The 21,388-nt window shown below is 40.7% G+C and overlaps 1 protein-coding gene across 2 annotated transcripts in view; it reads right to left on the reverse strand.

Annotated features, from left to right (window-relative positions):
- rbl2 (retinoblastoma-like 2 (p130)) overlaps positions 1 to 21,388 on the reverse strand; it is a 126,019-nt gene that overhangs the window by 74,154 nt on the left and 30,477 nt on the right. The window contains exon 1 of one of the 2 annotated variants that reach the window (XM_059651661.1): positions 10,503 to 10,604. The exons of the other annotated variant lie outside the window; for it this stretch is intronic. Coding sequence (XP_059507644.1) covers positions 10,503 to 10,506 — 4 coding nt within the window. The 5' untranslated portion in view covers positions 10,507 to 10,604. Of the gene's footprint in view, positions 1 to 10,502; positions 10,605 to 21,388 lie in introns of those variants that run through there. 2 annotated transcript variants of the gene reach the window in all.

A 21,388-nucleotide genomic window follows, 5' to 3' on the forward strand; every position in this document is an offset into this window, starting at 1 on the left:
CCTCAATGCACGACATGTTGAATGAAACTGAGTATCTCTCAGGTTTGCATCTTGTGTGTGTTGCTCACACTTGTGATGTTGCCCATTGGTTTTCTGGCTGTAACAGGTCATTTACCTGAATCTTGGAATTTATTCCTTTGACAAGGTACTCCTGATGGACTTGAGTTTGCAAGCTACTTTAGCTATCTAGATTTCTTAACCTGATCCTTACCTTCCACAGGGAAGAGGTAAGCAGTAGTCTTAGCCCATAATACCATATGTCTTAAAGCAGACAGGCTAGATACTAGATAAGTGGGAAGGTCACACTACTGTAGTCCAGACCCGACACTAATTCAAAATCAGTGCCAGCATAGTTTAGCTGATAAATACATATTGGCTTAAATATTATACTGTTAAAATAGTAATTAATGATACTAAACTGATATGGAACACACAAACTGCTACCTCACTGTGTGTTGCGTGGTATAGTGGCATGCAACTGTATAACCTATGACTTACTGCAAACAATGACATGGGATAATTTTAATGCCTAATTTCACAAAATACAGAATTTGAAACCATCCTGCTACACAAAACATCATTTAACAGATAAGGTATTCAGCACAACTCATCTGACCCAATTCTCCTCACTCACTGGCAAACTTCACAAAAGAGACAACAGTTGCTTGAGTGATTGAAGAGATTCCATGAATGCACGGAATAAATGATGTACGTTCACATTTAGATTGTGCCAAGCACATGTCTTTTACTCATGATTTGCCGACTCTGAAAAGATTAAAAATTCCACTGCAGAACTGAGAAAAACAAACCACCCATAAAGACTGCAGGGTCAGTTAAAATGTTTTTAGCTGAAGACCACGAGCATTCCGATAATCTATACTGGCACCAACCCTGGAACTTTGTTTCTGATGTAAAGCTAGCCATCACCTGCACATACATGAACATTTCCGCTCTGACAAAACTATATAGGCAACAGCATGGCAAGATATGGTTGCATGCACTGAGCGGATAATTAGTTCAGGACTGCAAACTCTGGAATGTAGTGTCAGTGAATGGAAATTTTTTCTGGAGTAATTAGATGCAACGGGCCATAATATTTAAAAAATTAGACTAAAATACCCAGTATCCTAACAAAAGTCCTGATACCTTTAGTATGTCCCGTACCATCTGTTTAAGTGCCACCAAGACAAATGTGGCGATGGCGACTGGGTGACAAGGCCTATCCATTGGCCACGTGGCTCATTGCACTGGTGCGTCATCTCTGCATCTATACCAAGAGCCACACTACCACACAAAACCTGATCAAGTGAAGCACGAGTGTCCTTGAAACCCTTTTCTGCTCCATAGACTGCTTTTTAGGAACACTATTGGGCAGTGCACTATGGCTTAGAAAGGGTGGACGCTGGGAAGTTGTTTCTGTTAGGCGGGGAGACTAGGACCCGTGGGCACAGCCTTAGAATTAGAGGGGGTCAATTTAGAATGGAAATGAGGAGATATTTCTTCAGCCAGAGTGTGGTGGGCCTGTGGAATTCATTGCCACGGAGGGAGTGGAGGGACGTTAAATGTCTTCAAGACAGAGACTGACAAATTCTTGATCTCACAAGGAATCCAGGGCAACGGGGAGAGTGCAGGGAAGTGGAGGTGAAATGCCCATCAGCCATGATTAAATGGCGGCGTGGACTCAATGGGCCGAATGGCCTTACTTCCACTCCTATGTCTTATGGTCTTATGATTTGCAGTGGCTACTGCCGAGCGTAGAACCTTGCCTTCATGAAGGCACAGCCTTTGCCATTTGGTAATATGGGTTTATGTTTATTTTAAACTAAGCTGGGGATGTGTGCAGTTTTTTTTGGACTGTTTGTTGCTGTAAGGCACGCCAGGTTCCTCGCCCCATCCTACCAAACCCATCCTAATGGCTACAAGATAACAAGGTGTAGAGTTGGATGAACACAAGAGGCCAGGCAGCATCAGAGGAGCAGGAAAGTTGACGTTTTGGGTCTGAACCCTTCTTCAGTCCCTCCTCTATTAATGACTACTATGCCCACCAGCGTCTGTCTCATCTCACTTCCACTCATACCATTCTCAGAACCATCTTGCCACTCAGGTGGATATCCCAGAATTCACTGGCATCCCATCCATTATCTTGAAAAGTCTCTCAGCACCAGGACAAGTTCTGTCAGCAGAGCTGCTCTGCACTTGTGACTCCTGTCCCAGGTATGGCAGACAATGGGATTTTGGGGATCTGTCATGTGGGCAGGTCTATCTGGATGAGGTGTTGCCAACAGAGGACTTATTTGTGTTGCCCCAGGATCAGCAGTGGAGGCCACAATTCCAAGTCATGCCAGCCTAGTAATGAGCTGGTCAACTGTGTTAAAGCAGTCTCAGCCATCTTCAGGAATGCCCAACACCTCACCAAGACTATGAATGCCAATGTCCAGTCCAGGAGAATAAGCGCCACTATCTTCCCTCCAATAGCTCCCACCGGCAATCTCTATTACTGCTGCCAACTACCACAAAGTCTCATACTTTACCACTCTCTATTGCTGCAACATTTTTCCTCAGTGGCTATCCCGGCACCATTAACTCTGCACGCCCTCTGTGCTGCCTACTCGCCCATGTGACATCTCCCCACACGCATTAACAGTAATCGTGATGTCACCCATTCACTCCCCGAAATCCCTGCCTCTCTCTCATTAGGAGAAAACAGATCACAATGACAGAAAGGGTCAAGATAGGCTGATAGATCTTCAGCTCTACACCCCGTAGGAGGGCAGGATCTTGACTCTGAGCAAGGCTTGGACTGGTATTAGAAAGTGCCCTCAAACTTATTGTGCTGTGACATCCTGAGTGAAGCTCTGGTGACGAATATGATAAGCTTCATGAGTTGGTGTCTGTGCTAAACAGCACAGCAAGGCAGCAATAATATGAACATGGTACCTCTGGCTGAGGAGGCAAAGGGTAAAAAGTCAAGACATGGCAGCGATACTGCAAGCCTCTGGGCAGAATAGTAGAGTCAATCTCGAATGCTGTTACAAAGAGCAAACAGCCCAGAGATAGAGCTGGCACTGTCCATGAGCTGATGCACATCCCTGAGTGCACGGTATCCTTGCAGCTGTATTTCAATAATAGTCATCATTGCAGCACTAAAGTGTAGAAGCATACAGGATGTGAATGGGAGCTTTGCAATGAGGGTTCAGAGAGATGGTCAAATTTTAGAAGCCAACATCCATGGCCATGGGGTGTGCGGGGCTCGGGCCTGAGGAGCAGAGCCTGTGTGGGTTAGTGACCAAATACCAACATGGGAGGCAGTTTGGAGTGAGTGGGGAGCTGACTGCACCAAGTACATACACTGTTTTCCTCATCAAGTTTCCCGACATTTCTTTGCGTTGCAAGTCTGTTAAGGTGGTAGTCTGAATAATATTGAGGTGATTTCTGTCATTAACAAGCTTTAATTCCCATTGTCTTACTGGTTTCTGTTGAGAATCTCACCATGCTGCTTGTGGTTAGTACAGAGGATTGTGCAAGATGATCTCAATATACACAGCACCTAATTCTGCCACACATCTCACCATAGGCCATTTGGTGATTCCACCCATAATGACCAGTGGAGGAAGGGCAAGATGATGATATTAATGAACAGGAGGCAGCCAATCATAACAATTCATTTCTGGCTAAGCTGCTTACGGTGAGTGAATTTGATCATAGTACCAATGGATTCAATCCAAATTCCCGTCATCAACAGCACTACACCTTCCCTTCCATCTATTACCAAACATCACAGTATTCAGTTGGTAACAGTGCTAAAATAAAATCAACATGACACAAATATCCTTACAAAATTCATTAATCAAACCATCCCATATTTCATACAAAAGCTAACTCTTTACTCTTACACATTTTCATTGTGTGCTTTTCACATGCTGCCTTTGTCATGATCCCACTGATGGTACTACTGGAAAAGTTAGATCCCAGAATAAGACCTGGATTGATAGAGTTTTTTAGAAAAATTAGTTGACACAGTGCTGAGTCACTGAATCAATTACAAGACGACAGACTTTCTTAAACAGAACTTTACTATGCAAAAGATTAAAATAAAGACACACCTTGATTAATATATTAGATATAGAATACAGTAAGAAACTTCAAACACACAGTAAAATAATGGTTCAACCTCTTTCCCAAGTGATAGAGAGATTCAAATCCAAAGAAATTATTGGGCCATATAATTGCTTTAGTTCTACTTGTTGATGCTTTGCCTTTTTTCTCCCGCCGGTGAACTATGGGGTCATTTCATATGAATACTCACAAAACCAAGAGATTAGGTGCTGTGTATGTTGAGATCATCTTGCACAATCCTCTATACTAACCACAAGCAGCATGGTGAGATTCTCAACAGAAACCAGTAAGACAATGGGAATTAAATTGCAGATTTCTACCAAACACTCCTGGCCGAAAAACTAAACAACTAAAAACTTTTCCACTGAATTAATTTATTCCCTTAACCACAAGGAGGTGGTTCTCAGTTCAGACAAGGTGTCGTCATGTGTCCGTGCAGGCTTGATGAGCCAAAGGGCCTGTTCCTGTGCTGTACTGTACTGTACTGTTCTTTGACTTCCTTCTTGCGTTTTTCAGTAGTTCGCAGACTGCTCCCTTCCCTAGTGATGCTAACTACCTGACTCCAATTCCTCCCAGAGCTGACTCTTACATGAGTGCAAGGAAAGATACTGTTTGATGAGTACTATGTTTTCTTTTTAAACTATTATAAATTTCAATAAAGTTTTTTTTTAAAGCTACCGTATGACAGGTCAATTCAGCCAAGTGGAATGGTACGCATGATGTCATGGACAGGATCTCCACTTTGCCCTCTAACTCTCAATTAACTTCATGAGTTGGTTTCTACTTTTCTCATGCAGGAAGTCTCCATGGTGGATTTTTTAAAATGAGCAAGCATCAAAATTTTTGTGTTGCCCGCACTGGAAGCAACAAGCACATTACTTATACTGAAGCATAATCGCTATGTTCACGTTCAGGTTTTATCAAGTTCTGCAGCCTTTGCTTGGTGAAAAGGTCAGTAAGCCATTTTGGGACTCAAATGTATGCAACCTGAAAACTGAAATTTTTGATTGGTCTTTCATTTTTTGTGGAAATACACATACGATTTTAATGTTGTCTACATAAAATCTACAAATATCAACACTAGAGATAACAAGGTGTAGAGCTGGATGAACACAGCAGGCCAGTCAGCATCAGACGAGCAGGAAAGCTAGCATTTCAGGTCGGGACCGTACTTCAGAAAAACACTAAGTGCTTAGAGACACAAATTTTGAGGGTTAAATATTGCTGCTGATGGGCAAAAATATTGTGGGGATGGCAGATGGTTCAGAAAAGTATATTTTGAGAGAGAGTAGGATAAATGGTGGAAACATGCTGGAGAAGTGCCTAATGGACCAGAGGAGGTTATGACAGTTCGGGTTTTATTCTTTTAAGCCACCCTCCCAGTCAAAGGATCCAAAAAGAGTGAAAGACTGAAACCACCTTTTCATTCTTAGAACCTCTCCTCGGCTCACTGATCCCTAAATTACCTCAAAATGTAAACAAACTCTGAGACACCTCTCAACCATTGCCAGACTCTTGGCTTCCTTTTCACCAGTCCCACAATCCAAAACCATCAGCTATGTAATTATTCAGTTTCACGAATAATATGACTTCATCTATACTACGCTTACAAAACCTCCATTCATCAACAGGAATAGCACAGCAAGTTTGTTATAATGAAGATACCTTCGATTTCTCCAGCTTGTATTCCTGTCTGTCATATTTTTCTGGCACACCTCATCCATTCTGTTCAACATTATCACACTTTAAATAAAGGTATTGTTATGGGTCAGAACAAACCCACACCCCTACCCTTCCTCAAAATATTCAGAAGTTAGGGTCCAGACCTGGACATTTTCTTATTTTAATGGTAAATGTAAGGTGTTACGTTCCAGATGCAATTTGATTGATCGAATACCTGACACTAAGCAAAACACAATTTATTCATGCACTACAGTTAAAATATAACAAAAAAGAAAAATGTAAAAAAGGGCTTAGCTGTAATCATCGAAATGCTTAACAAAATAATAGATACATAAACCAAAACTAATTAACCGTTCCAATATAGTAACATCCCATAAACATACCCGTGGCAAAGGCAAAGTCAACAAAATGGATTGTCTCACATGCAAATTCTTGAAGCCCAGGAGGAAAATTATCAAAAGAAAACTCAGGTGTAGCATGGAGAGATGTACTGCAGCTCCTAAACCCTACTGAGACCGCAGCAACAACTGATGAAAGCTAAAACTAAAAATTGTGGTTCTGTGGAAGCTTGATGAAATCTATTCAAGCTGCTTCTACTGTTCCAAATTTAAAAAAAAACTCAAGGCCTCAAAGCCGTTTGCAAGTTTTCGGTAGACAGCTCACCACCTCGGTCTTAAAATCACTCATGAATAAAAAAAATCAGAGCAAAATACATCTGTTAAAACCATAGTATCGTCATAGTCATAGAGCTGTACAGCACTATAACAGACCCATTGGTCCAATTCATCCATACTGACCAGATATCTTAAATTAATTAAGATAATTTAAATTAATTACTTGACAGGATTTGGCCCAGATCCCTCTAACCCCTTCCTGTTCATATACCAAACCAGATGCCTTTTAAATGTTCTATTTGTACCAGCCTCCACCACTTCCTCTGGCAGCTCATTCCATACATGCACCACTCCCTGCATGAAAATGTTACCCATTAGGTCCCTTTTAAAATCTTTCCCCTCTCCCCTTAAACCTAGGCTGTCTAGTTTTAGACTCCCTACTCTGGGGAGAAGATTTTGACTGTTCACCCCATCCACGTCGCTCTTGATTTCATAAACTTCTAAAAGGTCACCCCTCAGCCTCTGATGGTCCAGGGAAAATAGCCCCAGTCTCTTCAGCTACTCCCTATAGCTCAAACCGTCCAAACCTGGCAACATCCTTCCAAATCTTTTCTAAACCCTTCCAAGTTTCACAACATTTTTCTTATAGCAGGGAGACCAGAACTGCATGCAGTATTCCAAAAGCAGCCTAACCAATGTCCTGTACAGCCGCGACATGATGTCCTATACTCAATGCTCTGACCAATAAATGCAAGCATACTAAATGCCTTCTTCACTACCCTGTCTACCCGTGCCTCCACTTTCAAGGAACTACAAACCTGCACTCCAAGATATCTTTGTTTGGCCACATGCCCCAGCTGTGTGTGTATCACACAGTAAGACAGAAAATTAAATTCTCCAGGAACACAACTTAGTGGAGCAAGAAAGTCTGCAGTACCTTGACTGAGCTCTATATGCATCCACTGCTTCTACAACAGCAATTAAGATTTTATAGTCTTAAAGCAAAACATACAGTCATGTCACATATTGAATGTTGATGTTATAACCAGAATAGGAATTGGTGGTTCTCCTTGTACATATTAAAAAAAAACTTCTGAATGAACTCATTTGTTTTATAAAAACAAAAACTGGGCCTCTAAAATATCACTTGGCCACCGAGTAATTTTAAACTACAGTGATATGACCACAACCCATAAGAATTTGATAAATGATTTACATTTCTAAGTTTCCACTAGCCGCCTGACAAATGCTGAATAACAAAAGGCTTTTGCTCTTATAAAAGAATTATAAGACATAAGAGCAGAGGTAGGCCTTTCAGCTCAGTGGTTTGCTTTACCAAAGAAATCACGGGTTATCTAATAATCCTCAGTGCTTTTCCCATACCCCCTGATTCCCGAGGTGATTAGAAATGTTTGAATATACTTAATGACCAAACCTAAACTGCCTTCAGCAGTGAATAATTCCACAGATTCACCACCTTCAGAAGATAATCCTCGTTTGTTTTAAATGTGCAATCCCTTAGTCTGAGATTATGCTTTTTGCTTCTAGATTCTCCCACAACAGAAAACAACCTGTGTCTACCCTGTCAATTCCTCCGTGAATCATGCACATTTCAATAAAGATTGCCTCTCTTTCTTCAATATTCTGATGCGTATAGGCCCAACTGATTCAACCTCTCCTCATTAAACAATCTCTCTACTCCTGGAATCAGAGTAGCGAACCTTCTATCAACTGTCTCCAATGCCAATATATCTTTCCTTCGATAAGGGGCCAACAACTGTTCACAGCATTCCAGCTGTGGTCTGACTCATGCCTTTTATTATTTTAGCAAAACCTCCCAAATTTTATACTTCATTCCCTTTATTTCAAAAGGCCAATATTCCACTTGCCTTGGCTATTACCTGCTGAACTTAGCTAGCTTTTTGTGATTCATGCATGAAGGCACCCAAATCCTTCTGTCCTTTAATTTTCTGCAGTCTTTCTCCATTTAAAATAATAATCAGCTCCTCTATGCAACCTGCCAAGAAATGTATAACTTCCCATTTCGCCACTTTATATTTCATCTGCCATGTTTTTGCTCACGCACCTAACCTGTGTATCTCTCTTTCTGCAGACTTGGTCATCCTCAACATTTGCCTATTTTTGTGTCATCTGCAAACTTGGCTATAATATATTCACATTGCTCATCGGAGTCATCAATATATATTTTAACTAATTGTGACCCATCATTGATCCCCATAGGAATCTACTAGTTTCAGGAGGCCAATATAACAACATCCCTTGCCCCAATGCTGTCTACTAATTAAACAATCATCTGTCCATGCTATTTTAGCACTCCCACTATCATGGGCTCTTCTCTTAAGTAGTCTAATGTTTAGCATCTTGTCAATTACTTTTTGAAAATCTAAATCCTAGGCCACTTAGACTCTCCAGTCTGTGGTAAAGGAATGCAGATGCAAATGCCACCAGCATATTTCTCAAATCGTTCCTCCATTTAGATACTCCACAGATAAAATGCGAGAATGACCAAGCAAAGAATACCCTTTCTCTGGACCACTGTAGTAACAGCTGCACCAGTATTAGCGACATAATGGAGTCCATAAAACCTCATCTAATAGTTCTGAAGATTCGTATCAGACTCAAAACATTTACTTTATTTCTGTCCCCACAGAGTTATACAGCATGGAAACAGACCCTTTGGTTCAACCGGTCCATGCTGACCATAATCCTAAACTAAACTAGCCCCACCTGCCTGTGCTCGGCCCTTAGCCATCCAAACTCCTCTTATTCAAATACTTACCAAAATGTCTCTTAAATGTTGTAACCATACCCACATGCACCATTTCCTCTGGCAGTTCATTCCATACACAAACTACTCTCTAAACAACAAAAAGTTGTCCTTCACATCCTTTTTAAAATCGGTCTTGTTTCACCTTAGAAATGTGACCCCTAATCTTGAAATACCCCATCCAAGAGAAAAGACACATGTCATTCAACTTATCTATACCCCTCATGACTCTGTAAACCTCTATAAAGGTCACCCCCTCAAACTCTTGCTCTCCAGTGAAAAGTCCCGGCCTGTTTTTATAACTCAAACTCTACATTCCCAGCAACATGCTTGGAAATCTTGTCTGAACCCTCTTCCTATAACTGGGAGAGATAAACTGGACACAGAACTCCAGAAGAGGTCACACTGCTGCCAACATTGCTGAGTTTCTTCAGCACTTTCTCATCATTTTCCTCACTGGGAATTGACAAAGTATGCAGGTTCAGTTGGCAGTTAGGTAGGCCAATGTAACATTAGCACTTTTTTGCGAGGCAAAAGCAAGGGTATAGTTCTGATGCTGTATAAGGTTTTGGTTGACTGTATTTGGAATATTGTGAGCAGATTTTGGCCCTGTATCTTAGGAAGGATATGCTGGCCTTGAAGGGTGTCCACAGGAGATTTACAAGAATGATCCCAGGGATGAGTGACTTATTATATGAGTGGTTGAGTACTCTGGGTCTGTACTCAAAGTTTAGAAGGATGAGGGGGTATCTCATTGAAACTTATAGAATACTGAGAAGCCTGAATAGAGTGGATGTGGAGAAGATGTTCCCATGAGTAGGAGAAACTACAGCCTAAGGGCACAGCCTCAGAGTGAACAGGTGACCTTTTAGAACGGAGAAGAGGAGGAATTTCTTCAGCCAGAGAGTGTGGGGAATCTGTGGAACTCTTTGCCACTGACAGCTGATGGGAACATGTCTTTAAGTGTCTTTAAGACAGAGAAAGATCGACAGATTTCACAAGGGGTCAAGAGTTGCAGGAAGAAGTCAGCAGAATGGGTTGGAACCATATCAACCATGTTTGAATGGCAGAGCAAACTCAATGTGCAGAATAGCCTAATTCTGCTCCTACATCTCACGGTATCATGGTCTAACAAAGAGGAAATCCACAGCTACCATTGCTTTTACAGCTAAACACTCTTAGTAACATATCAACGTCCACCGTTTCTTAGTAGCTGTTCTAGGTGACAGAAATCAACAAAGGCTATAACAACAGTAGTTTCAAGCTAATATACTGCAAAATGAACTAGCAAATGTACTTACTCATGGCTTTGAAAGATCTACATTATGATACAGTGCTGATTTCAATAAAAAGCATTTTATAACCAGCAGGCTTCAAGTGACAGGGTGAATCCTGCAAACAAGTCTGGACTTGTTGAGTATGTTGTGTTGCTAGACGATAAGAGACAGAAAAGACAGACGGAATAGAAACAGGAAGCTATTCATACTACTGTACATAAAGCAGCTCTTGCAATCAAACCATCACTGGAAAATGATCTAAAAAAAATTCTCAAGAAAATTCAACTCCTGATCACTCTTAACATTTTTACTGAGGCAAGAAATGTGTTTAAAAGCCTGCACTAATTGTCACTCGTCCTCTTCTGACTCCTTAACATTAATCAACACTAAATGTTCAGAAATGATTGTAGTTGACAACAACTTACGTCAATAACAGCTGAAAATATGCAGAACAGTCCAGCGTTTCATCCCCAACCAGTATAGACCATTTAAGAAAGTAGTATAAATCAATTATTCACCAATTCTTATCCTATGAAAAAAGTTGTCAAAAAAGTACAATTAGGAGCAAATGCTGCGTGTTAGCAACCTGAAGAATTCCTACTTGGCAGGAACTAGGATTGCTCAAACCAATAAAATGAAACATACTGAGTACAAAAAAAAGGTCCTGACCTTTTTCATAAATTTGGTGACACGAGAGATGAAAATTTGCTTTCCTGTGCATACTGTGGTACAATTGAGGCAAATCAATTTCTGTTATCCACACCCACAATGACATGGCATAAACAAAATGTGCTGTCTGCACAGTTAGATGTTGTCTGAGTATTGTAGGAGATTAAAAGATCACATCATGTGTTGCAAATTTCTGAATCTATTGATCAATTTATGCTGCTCCTCTGCTTGCTTCAGCCAAACAGCATCCTGCCCTTAGTTTCTCCTATATTTAAGTAGTGGGTTTATCTTAAATCAATCACCCAATAAAAATCGCACAATCAGTTTGGTTTGGTACTTAACAGAAGAACATTTTTAGAATCAACCTCTCTGGTCCAGAAAATGAATATTTCTTCGAATGCTAAATGGAGCCTTGGGATTTTATCAGTATCAGTTTTTAATGTTTTCTTACTTTCCCTTATGCGTTGTTGTATTTCCTCTTACCTCAACTAATCGTGGTTCCCCCTTTCTAGACTTTAACTCACCTTTCTTCCCAGTTGACCCCTTTATTTTGTTTTCCTCAAACCTTAAAAATGTCACTGAAGTAAAAGAAAAATACTGCAGTTGCTAGAAATCTGAAACAAACAGTGCTGCAGAAACTCAGCAACTCTGACAGCCCCTGTGGGAGGAGAAAGAGTTAAATGTTTCAAGTCCACTATGACACTTCTTCAGAACTGAGTTTCTCCATGAATTCTCAGTTTATCTAAAAAGACACTGGTTGAGGAAAGATGGATGCACTCAACTTGGATGGAAAGTTACTTCCATCATACCATTATCAGCTTATATTTCTAGCATTTAGTTCTTCTAGCCCAGTTGTATCATCTCTATCTCTGCACCAGAGGCCTGGGTTCAATTCTCACCTGCCCTAGAGGTGTACATTAATACGTCTGAGCAGATTGATGAAAAATATCTACATTTCCAGCAATTTATGGCATAACTATTTTTGAACTGAAAGGCAATGAATCAAGTATAACCTGAGCATGCTGTGAGAGGCTCCACTCTACCAAAGTCCTGCTGTATAAATCCAAAGAAATGTTATACCGGTTTTATAAAGAATTATGAGCCTTCTTGGATTATACTTAAAATTGAGAGACAACTGAAAAGAAATTTTTAAAAATGCCAGAGGGGCTGGTGATATAAGATCACGACATGCTGGTTTAATAGTCCACTGACAGTATTCAAATTTCATCAAAACAGTGGAGGCAAATTCAAATTCAACTGATTAACAAAGAATTAGTAAATCTTCAAATGAAACCTAAGACTCATTAATAAGACCATGCAACTGCCAGATTGTTGTTTAAGACTAAAACTCTTACGTCCTTAAAGGAAAGATACCTTCCATTCTTATTCAATCTGGCCTACAGGTAATGCCAGAACTACAGTAGTGTGGTTGACTTTTAACTACTGTCTCAAATGATCTTGTGATGGCAAATAATGGTCATTAAATGCCGTTGTTGCCAGTAATGCCACATCCATAAGTCAAAACAGGGTCAAAAATAATTAATTCTTTCAAACAATAGTGAACTTACAAGATGACTGAAATAATGTCTGCTGCACGCAGCCATAGAACACTGCTATAGATGAGGAAGGAAACCATTATGAGCCCAAAGAATAATGATCATTAACAATATGTAGCTTTGCCACCACTGTACACAACAGGAAATCACAATATCCTACCCAAGGTTTCCTGCTATGTTTGCCCTCTGCATGCACTTAGCAATCTCTCAAAAGTTTTGACCTATGGATAGATTGTCAAACAGCAAGTCTATTCCTTTAGTAAAGCATTCACAGAGACGTTTTACAAAGGAAAGATAGCTTCAAGATCAGGTCCTGAATGTCAAAACAAAGTATGCTGGCCACATTCAAAGGTCTGCTGACATTATATAGTTCTTTTATTGCTCTGGAGTTAGTGCTCAACTTGTTTCATGGTAATAAATGATGAGGTTAATACTGAAAAGCTGACATCATAATACTAATGGATATCAGGTACAGACAACAAGTATTCCTGGGTCAAAAACAAATTATGCAGAAATTCAGCAGGTCTGGTGGCATCTGCAGGGAAAAAGCAGAGTTTTGAGCCCGGTGACTCTTCACCTGATGCCAAGAACAGAACATGGACTTCCATACTATATTTGTTTCTCTGGCCAGTCTGGAGAGCCTTTGAACACAATGGCAAATCTGGTTTCCCAGAGAAATTCATCACAATGGTTCAACAGTTTCCTCATGACATGGTCATCTGAAGATAGTGAGTATTCTGACCCATTCGCCATCACACTCTCTGATGCTTTCTATACCAAGATCACCATTGTCATACGAATGGGATGCTGTTCAATGTGAGACAACTCCAAGTTAAAACCAAAGTTCTCCAAGGGCATACTGCAGGATTTTTGTTATCCAAGCTGCTGGTTCAGAGCTCAACATGCAATGTAACAAGGAATTATTTGCCAATGCATGTGACCACCTTCGTTCAATGATCAACATCAAGAAAACATGATGCACTGGTCTGCTCCAGGAAGACTCCGTCGAATCCAAGTCTTTAGTACATGGCCAGAAATTGTCGGCAGTGGACATGTTTACTTCTCCCTGCGGTATGCTCTCTCAAACTGTCTGTCTACATTGACAACGAGGCACATGCAAAATTTACCAAAGCAAACGTAATCTTTAATAGACTTTGAACATCAGTGCGGAAATGAAAGTGACAGAAACATATCTATCAAACTGAATTTCTATTGAGCAATAGTCCTACACATTCTGGAAGACTGTGTGCTAGCATCATTCCAAGAAGCTCAACCACACTCACTCAAGCTTCTGAAGTTCAGGTGACAGAAGCAAAACAACAGACACTGAGGTGCCCACATGAGCTGACATGCCAAGCATTCGCACCCTACCGTGATAGTCACAACCTCAGCAGTGATGTGGTCAGAATTCCAGACACTCGCTTAACAAAATAAATCAGAGAGCTTGAATCAGGGATGTGCTCACATGGCAGTCAAAGAAGGCACTAAGGAAAATCTGAAAATTTAATTAGGAATTTATGATCCAAAATTAGAAATAATCTCACGCAGCATTGCTGTATCTGAAATAAACTAAAGTCAGGATGGCATTTCAAAGCAAGTCTGAGGCAGAGAGAAGGTGAAAGGTGGTGGTGGTGGTTGTGGGGGGGGGGGGGGGGGGCACATACGTAAAATCTGAGATTTATCTAAAACTCAGTTATCTGCAGTTTCTGGTCCTATCTGCAGTAGAACCATCCAAGCGGGGGCAGTTACTTACATAACCACCAAAACCATTCAGATGATGCACACAATCACATTTGCCTCAAAGGAAAAAGAGAAATTAATAAAAGTGAATTAATGCTGCAGTCTTTGAAAATTACTTCGTGAATTGTTTGTGTTTGTAGTTTCATTTCCACATAACAAAATTATTGGTCAAACACATGACAGAATGGCAGGATTACCGTAAAATGCTGTAAATTGAGGACTGTTCCACTCCCTGCTTCTCCAGTGACACAGTTTGTTCTAACTTTGCCTCAGTGAGCAAAGTGATAGGGTGCATGTTATCAAAAAGAAAATTGTGTTGTTACGAAACTCCATCCCAGAAATGTTTAAAATAGATGGTTGAAGGAAGACCAAGTTAAGCATCTCAAGGTCTGCTTTATATCGGCTTTGTTGTCCATTAGATAGCGGGAAGGCAATCTTTCCATTGAGGTTTTATAAGTTAGACAGAAACCAGAGACTTTTAGTCTTCAATTAATCAAGCAGTCTAGGATCACTGCCCCATTGCTGGTTGGTTTTTAATTAAAAGGTATAAAAATTGGAACACTGGTGATCACCAAAAACAACAGGATTAAAGACTGAAATTACATATAAATGATTCACAATGGGACGGTAGTTAAAGTCGATCTGGTCCCTCCAAGCAGATCTAATTTGTCTTGCACTACTGAACCTAGACAGCCAAAGAACTGTATCATTCAGTAATGAAGAAAAACTCCAACTGAAGCAACAATATTTCTGAATTTAAACAAACTACAATTCCTCTGGCTGCACAGAATATATTGAGTTTACCAGTGTACTGTGCAATGGTTTAAAAGAAAAATCGACTAACAGCTAGTGATTTTAATTCAGGAAACTTACCAGTGCTCCAAAAATAGGGTTCAAAAACGGCAGGGCTATAGTATTTTGTTATTTGAAATTTTCAACAAGGGTCTTCATAAAACAGCACAAAAGTCTCACCAAATTATGGTGCTGTGTAAATAATGGCTTAAGAGATTTATACCATAATGTTTATAACATTTTTGCAGCTTAATCATCATTACTAAAATTTAATTTTCAACCAAGTGACCCATTACCTCATTGTTTCATTACATTTTGGAGTTAAATGGCAAGGGACCTTTCCAGTATTTCTTTCAACCACTTTAAAGTCTGCATATAGTTTTGGAACTTTGGAGGCTGTGTGGAAATTCAGTGCAGAGGGTAAGATGTGCTTTTTATTTGCTTTTCAGTATCTTTAAAACAAAGGTTAAATTGAAGCCTAAAATCAGGGGCCCAACACAAGACAAAGAGTGACATCACAGGAAAACTGCATTGGTTAGTACGTTGCTAATTTGATGATGATTGAAGTCAAGTAGAAAAAATGTTTATAGGTTACAAACTAAAATACCAGTTTGTTTTAAGTAAATAGAGAACTAGGGTGAGGCAATGCATTGTATCCACATGATGTGAGAGCTGGCGGACCCCAATAAGGCTCAGAGTGACCACATCTGGGCAAGCATTGGTTGCTTGAGGAACTCAGTTGATGATCTGGAGTCTGAGCTTCCAACACTGCGATCCATCAGGGAGGAGGAAAGAGTTTCCTGGATGCTGTGTTTCGGAAAGTGGTCACACCCCTTAGAATAACTAACTATCTCGACTTCAGTCAGGGACAGGAAGGTGTGACTAAAAGCGAGGCAGAGAGAGAGATCCAAGAGGTAGTGTTGAAGGAGCCTCAGCCTTTGAGCTTTTCTCTAACAGGTTTGAGACTCTTGCTCCCTGTGCGGATAAGAGCAGGGGCTGTGGAGAGGATGAGCAAACTGAGCATCACACCTTGGTGAGGGGGAAGAAAGAGGAAATGTAGTTGTAATTGGGGTTGGTATAGAGAGTGGAGTACATTGTCCTCTCTTGCCTGAAGGCTGTGTTGCCTGTTTAGTGTCTGGGTTCAGGACACTAAAGCTGGGCTTCAGAGGAACTTGGAGAGGGAGGGGAAATCACATACGTACCAAAAGGTCAGGCAGAAAAAGCAAAGAGGTTCTGCTAAGGGAGGAAGAGCAGCTAAGGGTTAAATTAAAAAGCAGAACCATAAAAGGTAATAATGTCCAGATTTCTATCTGAGCCACGAACTAATTAGCACGCGGTCAACAAGATTAAAAGGAGGAAAACACGCGGCTCAAAAGTTGGTGTAGGAGAAACCAGTTTGAATTAAAGGGACATTGGTGCCTGTACTGTGGAAGGAGGGAGCTCTTCTGACGGGATGGACTCTACCTGAATCATGCTCGGCTCAGAGTCCTGGCTAATTGCATAACCAGGGCTATGAATAGGGCTTTAAAACTAAATAGTGGGGAGTGGATTCAGTTGCATGGAAAACTATGGAAAAAGTTCAGGGGGAGAAGGGCTCAGGAGGGGTTAATAAAGTTCCAAAGCAATAATTAGGACAGACAAAATGGAAGGGGTCAGGAATCTAACTTCATGCATAGCAGATAAAAGGGACAACTATGAGATCAGGAGGCCAGTCAACTCAGTGTGTTGTATTTAAATGCAAACAGTTTATGAAACAAAGTAAATGAGCTTGTAGCACAATTTCAGATTGATGAATACAACATTGTGGGTATCACAGAGACATGTCTATAAAGTGGATCAGGCTGGGAACTAAACATCCAAGGATTTCCATCCTCTTCAAAGGTCAGGCAGATGGGCAGGGGGGCAAGTTGTCTTGTTGCTCAGAAATGAAATTAAAATTGTTAGCAAGAAGCAATGTAGGGCCGGAGGACTTAAAATCTCTATGTGGATGAGTTGTGGATCCACAGAAGGCGAAAAAAAGAGAGATTCTGATGGGACTTAATTACAGGTCTCTTAGCAGTCGTCAAGATGTGGAAAGAAAATAAATCAGGAGATAAAAACAGCACATAAGAGAGGCACAGTAATCATGGGAGACTTCAACATGCAGGGGAAATAGGAAACTCAGGTCAGGAGTGGATCCCTCGAAAAGGAATTTGTGGAAATGTCTAAGACATGGTGTTTTGGAGCAGCTTGTGGTAGAACCCACTGTGTAATGAGGTAGACAATTAGGGAGCTTAAGGTGAAGGATTTCCTAGGGGGCAGTGACCAAAATATCACAGATTTCATTTTGCAATTTGAGAAGGAGAAACTTGAATCTGATGTAATGAGTGAAGGGAACTATAAAATTTTGAGGGGAACAGCGAGAGAGTGTTGACTGGAAGCAAAGACTGCAGAGTGGCAATGGCAGAAGTTTCTAGGGGTAATTCGGGAGGCGCAGTAGAAATTAATCCCAAGGAACAGGAAACATACTAAGGGGAGGATGAGGCAAATATGGCTGAAAGGGAAGTCTTAAAAAAAAGCATACAATGTGGTGAAGATTAAATGGGAAGACAAAAGATTGGGGAGCCTTTAACCAGCAGAGGTCAACAACAACAAAACTTAAAAAGGGTGAGTGGGAGAAAATGAAATATGTGAACAAGGTAAGACAATAGAGAGGAGTGGACAGTGGACTGTGGAAATGAGACTGGAGAAGTAGTAATGGGGAACAAAGAAATGGCAGAGGAACTGAACAAGTTCTTTGCATCAGTCTTCACAGCGGAAAATATCAGTAATATACCAGAACTTCAAGAGAATCTGGACAGAGGGGAGTGCAGTGCCTATCACTAAAGAGAAGGTACTGGGGAACCCGAAAAATCTGAGGTGGATAAATCACCTAAACTGGGTGGACTACAGCCCCGGATTTCTGTGAGAGATAGTTGAGGAGATTGTGGAGGCTTTGGTGGTGATCTTTCAGAGATCACTGAAATCAGGGAAGGTCCCAGGGAACTGGAAAATGGTTAATGTTATATCTCTGTTGAAGAAGGAAGGGAAGCAAAAGGCAGGAAACTATAGGCTGGTTAGCCTGACCTCAGTCATTGGTGAAATTTGACAGTCCATTATTAAGGATGAGATTGCGGAGTATTTGAAAGTGCATGGTAAAATAGGGTGTCAGTAGAGCTTTGTCAAGGAGAGATTATGCTTAACAAATCTGTTACAATTCTTTGAGGATGTAGCCAGCTGGTTAGACAAAGAGCCTGTGGATGTGATCGATTTGAATTTCTACAAGTCCTTTGACAAGGTACTGCTCGGGAGGCTGCTAAATTAGATAAGAGCCCATGGTGTTAGGGGCAAAGCATTGGCATGGATAGAGAATTGGCTGACGGGCAGAAGGCAGAGAGTGCAGGTTAAGGGATCTTTTGTAGGATGGCAGCCGGTGACTAATGGAGTTCTGCTGGGGTCAGTGTTGGGACCACAATTGTTCATGTTATACTTTAACAATCTGGACAAAGGAGTGGAGGGTATTGTTGCCAAGTTTACAGATAACACAAAGATAGGTGGCTGGATGGATAGTGTTGAGGAAGCAGGAGGAGGACTTGGAGAGGCTCACAGATTGGGTAAATAATCGGCAGATGGAATACAAGGTGGGAAAGTGTGAGGTCATGCACTTTAGTAGGAAAAGAATAGACAATTTCATAAGTGGAAAGGCTTTGGAAATCCAAAGGACAAACAGACTTCAAAATTTTAGTTCAGAATTCTCTTAAACTTAACATGCAGCTTCAGTTGGCAGTTAGGAAGGCAAATGCAATGTTAGCATTTATTTTGAGTGTGATAGAATACAAGAGCAGAGATGTGCTGCTGAGTTTGTATAAGGCTCTGGACAGGCCACTTTGGAGTAGTGAACAGTTTTGGCTCCACAGGACATATTGACCTTGCAGGGGATCCAGAGGAGATTTAGAAGAATGATCCTGGGGATGAAGGGCTTGTTATACAAGGAACAGTTGAGGACTCTGGATTTGTACTCAATGGAGTTCAGAAGGATGTTGGGGAATCTAGCTGAAACAGGGAGGCCTGGTTGGAGTGGACATGGAGAAGATATTTCCATTAGGAGGAGAGATTAGGACCCAAGGGTATAGCCTCAGAGTAAAGGTTTGGTCCTTTAGGTCTGAGATGAGGGACAATTTCTTCAACCAGAGGGTGGTGTATCTGTGGAACTCATTGCCAAAGACGACTGTGATGGCTAAGTCACTGAGCTTATTTAAGACAGAGGTCGATAGGGTCTTGATTCTTAAAGGGAATGAAAAGGTTACAGGGAGAAGGCAGGAGAATGGGACTGAGAAACATTTCAACTATGATCGAATGAAGACGACTCAATGGGCTGTATGGCCTATTTGTACTCCTATGTCTTATGGTACAATCCTAGATTGGTTGTTCATTGTTTACTTGCAAAAACCACTTAGAACAGCTCAGCTGAGTTTATTAAATTGCTTACAATGGGTTTCTGTCCAAACACAGCTTCTACACATAGCCCATCGCACTTCAGAAAGCTAGGATAACACAGGCAGATATAAAAAGAGTCATTTTGATTTCCACAGGTGAGTGCCAAAGTCTGATCTTGTTCGTAGAATGTGAGATATTTACATCAGGCAATAACAAGCTCTCTATCAAACCGCAAATGTAAAGACTGCTTTGTGTCCGTATTTAAACATCACCATTATTTTTATGTATCCGCCAACAAAGACTAGTTTGATTTGGTCTTGAAGGTTATCACTTGAAGGTTTGAACGGAATTCAGATATTTCAGTTAGCCATCAATACCCCCAAGTGTCGGTTAATTTATTTTACAGTTAATAATGCAGCAGTCAGAAACAGGTCATTAGTTACACAAAGTAGCCGACAATACTCTCAATTGTAAATGATTTACACCATACACCAGCATCAAGTCTGTCAGCTTACAGGAAAACATTAATGTATCAAGGAATTATGAGCATGATAAACCTTAGGTCGAGTGGAATAACTATTGAAATGATTTCAAAACCTCCACAGCACTCTATTCCCACCCTCAGGCAGGTTGTAAGGAGATGCCAGAGCTGAGAGATTTCAGTGAGAAACCAATCAGGAGATTTACCTCTACACACCATTTACATACTTGACAAAACTCATCCTTCTTTCATTTTCTATTCAAAGTATCAATTTTTATGTACATGATTTGTTAATTAGTCCATTAATTTCCCACGGTTGCTTATTTTAGATCACTTACTCAACGCTAATTCCAACTGATATTGGAAGGAATCGTCTGGCTGTCCACTCAGGTGCAGCTGACACACTCAAGGCAGTAAGGAGGAACCATCCCAATAAATTGGCTGGGAAACAGGCAAAAAAAATTAAAATTCTACAAATTATTCTTAAAATTACTAGAGTAGTGCTCTCAATATCAAGAATATTCTTCAATTCATTTCTGTCTGGTTGGAGAATTTATTTTATTACATGTCGAGCAATTTATTGAAGAGGGCTGAATCAGCAAGTTTAAAAAAATGTGTAGCTGAGTGTATCCCAGCAAGTGCCAATCCAGGATACATGATGCTGGGAGGGTATCAAAGCAAGCTTCTAACCTTTTCAAAAGGAGGGAAGAATGTACAGGTCCCTGCGCTCTCACAGGTTGGCAAGTGTCTCTCAATTGTAGATTCCTTGCTATCATTAGTCCCTAACTTCATTAATACTGTATCCTATGGAAGGTGAATTAGATAGACTTATTTTTAATTACCAAATTATTTTACATGATGTAGACATCACTGAATAGGCCAGCATTTGTTACCTATCTTGAACAGTCCCTGAGAAAATGGCAGACTTGTCTTCTTTAACTGCTGCAGTCAGTGAAGGTCACAGGTAAACCGACAGCTAGTAGGAAGAGAATTCTAGGGTTTTGACCCAGTGATGATATAAAGAGATGATGACCTGGTTCCAAGTTAGGATGATGTGTGGCTTACTGGGGATCTTTCGAAGGGTCACGTTTCCAATAATACCTGCTGCCCAAGACCTGCTAGGTGAAGGAGTCAGAGTTTGAAAGGTACCGTCACACAAGCTCAGGTGAGTTGCTGAAATGCATCTTAAAGTTGGTATTCATCTCTGCCATGAAGGA

Source organism: Stegostoma tigrinum, chromosome 16, assembly GCF_030684315.1.
Source record: "Stegostoma tigrinum isolate sSteTig4 chromosome 16, sSteTig4.hap1, whole genome shotgun sequence".
In the NCBI taxonomy this organism is placed as follows: Eukaryota; Metazoa; Chordata; class Chondrichthyes; order Orectolobiformes; family Stegostomatidae; genus Stegostoma; species Stegostoma tigrinum.